This window comes from Salvelinus sp. IW2-2015, unplaced genomic scaffold (genome assembly GCF_002910315.2).
Source record: "Salvelinus sp. IW2-2015 unplaced genomic scaffold, ASM291031v2 Un_scaffold1702, whole genome shotgun sequence".
Classification (NCBI taxonomy): domain Eukaryota; kingdom Metazoa; phylum Chordata; class Actinopteri; order Salmoniformes; family Salmonidae; genus Salvelinus; species Salvelinus sp. IW2-2015.
The window spans coordinates 76,098-85,748 of NW_019943095.1; the positions used below are offsets into that span (position 1 = coordinate 76,098).

The following is a 9,651-nucleotide window of genomic DNA, read 5'->3' on the forward strand; positions in this document are numbered from 1 at the left end:
GGTACATTCTCAATGAAATTGACAGATGATTTAGCACAGAGCAAATCTATAAATTTGAGCATTTACCAACAGAAGTGACAATGTAACTTTTTGAATTGTTAAATTAGGCCTACATTGATTTCAAGTGCACTTTTTCGTTGCGTTGTCTTTGTCGCTTATTAGCCTACCTTCTTTTTCATGTTAAAGAAGTTTGTGGCTTTTGTCAAATCAATATTTTTTTGTTGGTTTTGAAAATTACGAGTGAAAACATTGTTAGGCCCAGTCCAATTTCTATCAAAATGCACTCGTTCTATGCTTAATTGTAAGGCAGGCCCCTGCATTCATTAAACACTATGATTTTTCCATATTGGTCAAATAGCACCTACAAAATTAAACTGTATAGGCCTGCAAAAATACATGATAAAGCATGAATAAAGAATGAATACTTACGTGTGAAACTCCGTGTTCTGTAGCATAGCTTCCAGACTTTCGTTTTTCAGTTTTTAGAGAACAGAATGACCAGAAAACCCAAGTAGAATCCATGTTTCATTTGTCTCCAGGAAGATCCTGATTATTAAATCGATAAATTACTTCAATTACACGTTACGGAGACTGAAAATGGCGCCTGTTATGTAGCGAGGCCGAATCCAGAGGTTATCGTTTAAAAGTGACTCCCGGTTGAATGCCAGTTGTCAAATCCCCTGATGTGAGGCATTTTGAACCGCGCTTCACTCGGTGCTACAGGGTCAACGCCCGCCTACGGACTCACCCAAAATACCCTTCCTTTCCATTTGATTGCCACAAAATGTCAGTCCTGAGAAAACTTCAAATAGACACAAAAAGCGCACGAGAAATTATGGTGCGCACGGTTGTAATTCATGCGTGTTCCTGAGCCGTTGCGCTGAGAGTGGAAAGTCCTAAAACCTCCGTTTGCCCTTGAGCTGCTGAGCGGCTGGCCCGGGCAGGATGGGAGCGATGCCTGACTAGGGGATTAGGCTTCGGCTGGCCCATGTCATCTCACATTCAAAAGTTATCAGGATTTGGGAAGCAATACCTTTTTTTAACCTCTCAATTGAGTAATCTGAAACAATTTTGTGAGGCAACAGGAAAGATGTTTAATTTCACTGCACGACATTTTACAAAGACTTGCAAAAATAGAAAACAGAATGCAAAAATATGTTTAATCCTGAATCAATATTTTCACGCACCGGGAGATAAGAAATCTACTTTCTCAGAWCTATTTACAGGTAAATGTTGGCATGCGTGCTATTATACCTGTAGGCCTATAGGAATCAAATAATAAACGTTGCCCTGTTGCTCCCTCTGCCGGCACTACAGTGTCCYATAAGGGGAACGCTGGGCTGATTATCAATTACATTTCAGTACCCTTGACAGCTCCCTGAATTGCAGACTTGACATATCGCCTAATTGTCCACAGTTAATTAAAGCGCAGAAGACTAGCAATGACGACCTTGGGCTTTGAAACCATAATAACAAATTATAACAGTGCATATGCACTCATAATTCAATTTCACGCTTAGGTGGTATAGGACCTCTAAGTTGCATGCACTCGATTACAATAGAGTCTGGGTTAGAGAGTCTGGGGATTCTCAGTACATTGCTTTTGCTATGCATAGTAGCTATGGTTATTAGCCTAGCACAGAACTTGGATCCACATATACTGTACTTGTGCAGGTAGATAAAGCATTTAAAGAAACACTTATTGTGTTACCGATGTCAACTACGTTGAAGCATCCACTATATCGATGTATTACATTATTCTGGTGAGCAAGAGTTKATTTAGTCTTCCCGGGAAACATAGATTCTCATTTCTCATTATATCTAATTATAGACAAGCTGACTAACAAATAGCTGAAGGCCAGTTAAATTCTTCCAAGCCGATCTCGAGAAACCATTTCTGTATGGACCTCGCTACTCGCTGCATTCAGCACACGGTGGTCCCGATCAGTGAGCTTGTGTACAGGTAGATAAAGCATTTAAAGGAACACTCATTGTGCTACGAGAAAGATAGTCTATTTGGCAAACATTTGCATAATTATGATGTAGCTTTAACCATAAGAAAGATCTTAACAAGACAAAGCAATATGGCACAAAGGAACGTGATTAATATTTTGTAATATATAAAAATCATTCAGTAGAAATAGGTTGTATCTGTGCATGTAAAGCTATTCTGTTCCATTGAAAAACTATAAACTAACATTTGTGTATTTTCTCACATACAGACGTTCTAAATGAAAGCAAAGCAGCCTTTTTATGATTAGCCAAATATATTAGTAGAATACACATAAATGTAGCTAGCCAGTGGTGCCTACAGCTTCCAGGCATTCTGCATCATAGTGACAAAGTATCCGTCGCTGTCGATAGAGGCACTCACTCCACTGTAGTAGTTGATAAACTCCTCCTGAGTTACCTAAAGGAGAAGGACAAGACAACTCATTTACATAATGTACAAAACCAAGTAACCAAGCCAAAAAATATCTGCTCCTTCTTTTTGTATGTAAATAGTTGAGTACATTTTTTTACCTCGTTTTTTTCGCTGTTTATGTAATATCAGCTACAATTCATTAGCCTGAAATCCAGGGCCTGTTTGCATAAAACATCTTAAGTGTTTCCCTTAAGGAATAATTTCCCTTTACCTAAGGGAATCGTTTAAGGGGGTTGAATAGAGCCACTGAAAACGTAAGGTCATAATGTAAGGGTTTTACGGGTAGTTTGAAGGCATGTAAGGCAGAGTCTCTGGTTACCATGGAGATGACTTGATTCACTGTTCAAGACAGGACAAACAAATTTATTTAGAAGATAATAAAACATATTTATTTTAGTTACTTTTTTTCTCAACTTGTTTCTATTACTTTCTAGCATGTCAAGCTAACTTAGAGAGTAGGTAGCTAGCTAGCCAGCTAGCATGTCAAGCTAACTTACAGAGTAGGTAGCTAGCTAGCAAGCTAGTTTTGTAACCATGGATTGTGCACCTTGATTAGCTACCTAGCTAGCTAGTGGATGTTTTCCTTTTGAAACCAGGACAGAGGAAAGCAACATTCACCTCCATAAATGCTGCTTACATTGATATTCATACTGAATGAAGCACTTAAAAGACCTGTTAGCAGTTGATGTTATTCTTCGATAACAAACTCCAAAGCAAATCAGGGGGAGAAAAATCGGTTTATTTGAGAAGGACAAATCAAGATGTTATGCTGGGAGGTAGATGTTCAGATGTTCAGTCTCCCCTGTCCTCAGCTTTTCCCCCCGATCAAAGGAACAGGATGTAATTTATAACCCCACGCCCTAGCCTGGGGTTGACCAATCAGAAATCCTAACAAGTATCCTGCCTCCGACTTAATGTACAGAACGTAGTACACATAGCTCTGAGTTCAGGACTGACATTCCACAGATTCTAAACAGCTGTTGAACTGAGACCCAACTCCTATTTACAATTCCCTATTGACCATTAGTACTATATTTAGTTTAGTACTCTCGTCCTCTCAAACTCTGCGTTGTGTATTTATCTTCAAAATACTCTTATAGACCTCATGGGAACCCTTAACTTTTTCACTGCATTTAAGGGAGAAATTCACCTTAAAATGTTTTGTGCATCTGACTTAAAGTTAAGGAAACTTTAAATGAAAAGATAAGGGGGGAATTAACTTAAGATGTTTTATGCAACCGGGCCCAGACCGGTTTTGTGATAACATTCCAGGCCTTGTACTCCGTGCCATATGCCTAAGATATGGCATCGTCTGTTCTCCTCAGTTCTCTTTGAGCTCATTATTGATAGAATGTTCAAATTTGAAGATTGGAGAAAGGCCAGACTGTTTGGCATGACAAGGAGTGGCAAGGAGTGGAATGTTAGCACAAACAGACTGGTACCCAGGCTAGCAGTTCATCATTCCAGTAAATTACAAATGTATTTATTACCTTGCCGTCTTTGTCGTTGGGGGAATCAAAGCTGCTGAGGAAGGTTAGGAAGACCTGTTCCTCTGTCCACTCCCCACTCTTATATTTGGGGTGTTGTGAACCGTTGTAGACCCCCCTCAGGTCCTCCACAGTCACCACCCCGTCCCCTGTCCGGTCTAACTTCTTAAAGGCCTGACCGATCACAGAGATCCTGGCACTGGACATAGGAGGCTGAAAGAAACACAAACACRTGAAAACAGCAATATACATCACTGCACCGTTATCATGCAATTATTAGATGTACTTTGGCTCGTTCAAATACTAATATTATGAGAGAACCATTATTATACACTGTCCATAATGAATAAAAATGTGCATAATCAATGAATTTTTGTGTCTCTACTCTGTAATTTTACCCTCAGATTCTCCAGAAACTCGTTGAAGTTGATGGTGCCACTGCCGTCCTTGTCACACAGTGTGAAGATCTGCCGGGCTTCCTCTCTGCTCACCACCACACCATAGTCCCCCAGTCCCTTAACAAACTCCTGCATGTCCAGAGACTTACTGCCATCGTCATCCATGATGCGGAACGTCCTGTATGGACGGAGAGGAAGAGAGAGGATGTGGAGAGATTAACCATCTGTCTCTGGATATCTATTTAAACGTAATAATCAATTACGAATCAGTTATTCTAAATTATTATTGGCCTTTTGTATGCAGACTATTTTCCCTTGTGACTGAATATCACAATAAGATAAGAAATCGTTATTGTAAAGTAAAAAAAAAAAAAAAAAGTTGTTGTTGATGTTTTGCTTTGTCTTTTAATGAGTTGCTCTTACCTTGCCAGTCCCTTGATGCCAGCCGCTCCCCTGGCCAGACATTGCTGTCTCAGTACCTCCAATGGGTCTGTGGCCTTGGTGTCTGATGCCATGTCTTCTGTGTTACTGTAAAATATGGAGTAAAATACACCATCTGCTTAGTTAATGTGTATTCAGATGTAGGTTGAACTTTATGAATTGTAACAGAGGAAGTATAATGAGCAAGCAAGGAGAAAAAAGAGAGTCAAACTATGCTACACTCCTCCCCTAGAGACCTGTTACTAGGYTACACCCCTCCCCTAGAKACSTGTYACTAGRCTACACCCCTCCCCTAGAGACCTGTTACTATGTACATGCGCACCAAGCCATCACAAGTCAGTTCGATAGTCAATGAATCCTAAACCGACATCATTACAGATATGTTCATATTGCAATTGCATTAGGTATTTTAATGTTCATATCCAGTATCATATACAAAATGTCTCCCTAATTTGCTTAATTTACACCACTTTCATAAAAGAAAAACGAAACGTATTACTCCTGTTGTCTAGACAACACTTACACAACAACCACACCTTTTTTTCCAATGCCATAACTTCAAACCACCAAAAATAATTAAACTGACATACCAAATCTAAGCAATTATGAAGTATACGATTACCCAACAAAAATGGTACTTGTTGCAAGTGTTTGCGTGTGAAGAGAAAGTGGYCTCACCTAGTGTTCTTGTCACCTGTTCCACTCTAGTTTGCCGGTGCGTAATGTAGTGATGGATGGTATGAATAGCGCACGCCTCCTCCTCTTCTCTTTACCGTACACTTCAGACCAGCGGCCCACTCGTGTCTTTACCAGTAACGATTGTTAGATCATTTTCGATTTTCGCGGTAAAGAAGGCGGTAAAGTTGTACAAAGGGAAAATCCATCGAATTGTAGAGCTTTAAAAACAAAAACAAAGTGTCTGTCCCAAAATGGCTCCCTATTCTCGATACCTGTAATGTTATGATAGTGAGATAATTGTAAGCAGTAGAAGGCCTAGAATGGGTTAAAGGTTTCAGGTGTGATGTTGAAAACGCTAGATGGATGATTCCGGACCACGTCTGAAAAAGTAGATAAATTATTTGGGATAGAGATGGGATAATACGTTGTCAGAAAAAGATTATGCGTGGTGTAAAAGGACATCTATAGTATTGTAACGACCCTTGAAAGGAGGGAGTAGTGTAACAACCCTGGGTTTATAAAAGCACGGATATCGACTCTGCCGTTTGAGCAATTTTTGCGGCACAGTCGATAGCGCGCTGGACTTCGGGCTAGAAGGTCGAGGGTTCGAAACCTGCTCCCTGCTGTTTCATTACAGTATCATAGCAAGGCATTTGCAGTGGTGTAAAGTAATTAGTAAAAAATACTTTGAAGTACTASTTAAGTCGTTKTGGGRGRGAATCTGTACTTTACCTTACCATTGATATTTTTGAAAATGTTTACTTTTACTTCACTATTGAAGACAATATGTACTTTTTACTCCCATACATTTTCCATGACACCAAAAAGCACTCGTTACATTTTGAATGGTCAGGCAGGACAGAAATAGGGTCCAATTCAAACACCTATCAATTAGAGGTCTTCACGGGTCCAYCGGAACCCGGTTATATGAGACCCAATCAGTGACCAGAGCGGGTCTGGTTACAAAATCCAAATGTTTCCCTCGGGCCGGGTCTGGTCCTGTTTGATTGTCAATCGGATCTATGTACTGTAACTACAGCTGATCGACCCCGAGTGGACCCGAATAGACCTAACCACAGCTCTACATAGCCTATAGAATATTTTATTTTACGCTAATACGGTGAATATATTTAATTATAAAAGCCCTAGCCAACATATAAATAACTATTCGTTAACCAGAAGAGCAACTTGGCTGACAAAAAGTATTTGTTTGTCACTCGGGTCACTTAAGATACGGTTCTAGTCCGGATTTGATAGTCCTCAGGTCCAACATCTTGGACCCGAGAAGACCTCTACTATCAATATAACGTGTTGTCATCCCTACTGACCCTGACCTGGCGGATTCTCTAAACACAAATACAGCTTTTGCAAATGATTGAGTGTTGGAGTGTGCCTCTCGCTGTTCATAAATAAATAAAAACAAGAAAATGGTGCTGTCTGGTTTGTTTAATACAAGGAATTTGATGTATAGCATTTACTTTTACTCAAGTATGATAATTGAGTACATTTTCCAGCACTGTGACTGTACTTAAGTACACTTAGAACCATATTACTTGTAGACTTTTACTCAAGTAGTATTTCACTGGGTGACTTTCTCTTTTACTGGAGTCATTTTCTATTAGGGWATCTACTTTTACTCAAGACAATTGAGTACTTTTTCCACCACTGGGAATTTGTCCAGTATAGCAGCTGGTTAACACAATTAAATCCATGTAGGGTAATATAAACAAGATGGAGAAAACGAAATTGTGTGTTTAGAAAAGAGGGAAATAAATAATGATGATGGAACTCTTTGAAATAGATATAAGGGTTATTCAGCAGTCAGTATGTTAGATAAAAAAAACATTTTTGGCACAGTTGCTCAACAAATGGGTAAGCTGCTATGTCTACTAAATAAATATTCTTCAAACCATCATTTACTTCCAAATAAATACAGACAGAATCAGGCGCCAGAGATTTCCCAGGTCAGGTAAACCTCATGGCCCTATACAGTGCCATTCAGAAAGTATTCAGTCCCCTTGACTTTTTCCACATTTTGTTACATTACAGCCTTATTCTAAAAGGGATTAAATACATGTTTTTCCTCAGCAATCTACACACAATACCCCATAATGACAAAGTGAAAACAGGTTGTTAGACATTTTATAAATAAAAAATAAAATTTAAAACACTTAAGACCTTATTTACATAAGTATTCAGACCCTTTGCTATGAGACTCAAAATTGAGCTCAGGTGCATCCTGTTTCTAGTGATCATCCTTGAGATGTTTCTACAACTTGATTGGAGTCCACCTGTTGTAAATTCAATTGATTGGACACGATTTGGAAAGGCACACACCTGTCTATATAAGGTCCCACAGTTGACAATGCATGTCAGACCAAAAACCAAGCCATGAGTTCAAAGGAATTGTTCGTAGAGCTCTGAGACAGGATTGTGTCACGACACAGATCTGGGGAAGGGTACGAAAACATGTCTGCAGCATTGAAGGTCCCCAAGAACACAGTGGCCTCCATCATTCTTAAATGGAAGAAGTTTGGAACCACCAAGACTCTTCCTAGAGCTGGCCGCCCGGCCAAACTGAGCAATCGGGGGAGAAGGGCCTTGGTCAGGGAGGTGACTAAGAACCCAATGGTCACTCTGACAGAGCTCCAGAGTTCCTCTGTAGAGATGGGAGAATGTTCCAGAAGGACAACCATCTCTGCAGGACTCCAACAATGAGGCCTTTATGTTAGAGTGGTCAGACGGAAGCCACTCCTCAGTAAAAGGCACATGACAGCACGCTTAGAGTTTGCCAAAAGCCACCTAAAGACTCTCAGAACATGAGAAACAAGATACTCTGGTCTGATGAAACCAAGATTGAACTCTTTGGCCTGAATGCTAAGCGTCACGTCAGGAGGAAACCTGGCACCATCCCTACGGTGATGCATGGTGGTGGCAGCATCATGCTGTGGGGATGTTTTTCAGCGGCAGGGACTGGGAGACTAGTCAGGATTGAGGGAAAGACGAACGGAGCAAAGTACAGAGAGATCCTTGATGAAAACCTACTCCCGAGCGCTCAGGACCTCAGACTGGGGCGAAGGTTCACCTTCCAGCAGGACAATGACCCTAAGCACACAGCCAAAACAATGCAGGAGAGACTTTGGAACAAGTCTCTGAATGTTCTTGAGTGGCCCAATCAGAGCCCGGACATGAACCAGATCGAACATTTCTGGAGAGACCTGAAATATCTGTGCAGCAACACTCCCCATCCAACCTGACAGAACTTGAGAGGATCTGCAGAGAAGAATGGGAGAAACTCTCCAAATACATTTGTGCCAAGCTTGTAGCGTCATACCCAAGAAGACTCGAGGCTGTTATCGCTGCCAAAGGTGCTTCAACAAAGTACTGAGTAAAGGGTTTGAATACTTATGTAAATGTGATATTTCTGTTTTATATATTTTTTTATAAATTAGCAAAAAATGTCTATAAACCTTTTTGCTTTGTCATTATGGGTTAATGTGTGTAAATTGATGAGTGGGGGGGGGGGAGGGACTATTGAATCCCTTTTAGAATAAGGCCTCTAACGTAGCAAAATGTGGAAAAAGTCAAGGGGTCTGAATACTTTCAGAATGGCACTGTAAATATAATCCATAAAGAAAGATGCACTGCCTTGCTGCTGCTTTGCTTGTAGGCCGACTGTAACACATTGATTCGTTTTGTACGTGTGCATACAAAATGGCACCCATAATAGTGCACTACTAACAGGGCCCATAGGGTCTATAGACTTATTGTTCACATTAATCAGGGCTGTGAATTATTATATAATGGATTATATATTTATAAGGTTATATATTTCTTTCAGCACTTCAAAGTTGAAGAATATTCTGTAATTATGTAACCTGTAATCTGAAACCACAGCAGTAAAATCAAACAGTGAGTTCTTACATAATGTATTGGCAAACGCTTAGGAGGACATTGTGTCAGTGAGTTACTGACCGTGATTGGATTTGGAGAAAGTTATTTTTTGAAGAGTACTAGATAAAAGCCTCGAATGGAAATAACAAAGATATAATGCTTGTGTTTTTGCTGGAATACCCTTAGACGAAAATCCCACAGAACATCTCATCATTTTTAGAGAAGATAAGACAGCAGACATTTTGTGATATTTAGACAGCAGACATTTTGTGATATTTAGACGGCAGACATTTTGTGATATTTAGACAGCAGACATTTTGTGATATTT

The 9,651-nt window shown here is 40.0% G+C and overlaps 2 protein-coding genes across 3 annotated transcripts in view; both read right to left on the reverse strand.

Moving 5' to 3' along the window:
- Window positions 1-822, reverse strand: part of LOC139024606 (sodium channel protein type 2 subunit alpha-like) — a 62,018-nt gene extending 61,196 nt beyond the window's left edge. The window contains exon 1 of the mRNA XM_070439491.1: window positions 430-822. The gene's annotated coding sequence lies outside the window, so the exon portion shown is untranslated. The remainder of the gene's footprint in view (window positions 1-429) is intronic.
- A 1,261-nt stretch (window positions 823-2,083) lies between these two features.
- capsla (calcyphosine-like a) lies at window positions 2,084-5,519 on the reverse strand. Of its 2 annotated transcripts, none has more exons than XM_024139161.2 (5): window positions 5,430-5,519; window positions 4,734-4,838; window positions 4,311-4,488; window positions 3,916-4,125; window positions 2,084-2,410 (listed from the first exon to the last, which is right to left on the reverse strand). In XM_024139161.2, exons 2-5 carry the CDS (start codon window positions 4,823-4,825, stop codon window positions 2,309-2,311), a joined length of 582 nt encoding a protein of 193 aa, XP_023994929.1. In that variant the 5' UTR covers window positions 4,826-4,838; window positions 5,430-5,519; the 3' UTR covers window positions 2,084-2,308. The 2 variants fall into 2 exon arrangements, with proteins under 2 accessions (XP_023994929.1, XP_023994930.1); XM_024139162.2 differs by having other exon boundaries at window positions 5,374-5,442.
- Window positions 5,520-9,651: the final 4,132 nt, after the last annotated feature.

Coding starts and splice junctions, on each gene's coding strand:
- capsla (XM_024139161.2), bottom strand. CDS start 4,825: ATGGCATCAGACACCAAGGCCACAGACCCATTGGAGGTACTGAGACAG. Junction 4,489..4,733: donor GGCATCAAGGGACTGGCAAG/GTAAGAGCAACT, acceptor CCGTCCATACAG/GACGTTCCGCATCATGGATG. Junction 2,411..3,915: donor CCAACGACAAAGACGGCAAG/GTAATAAATACA, acceptor CTTCTCCTTTAG/GTAACTCAGGAGGAGTTTAT.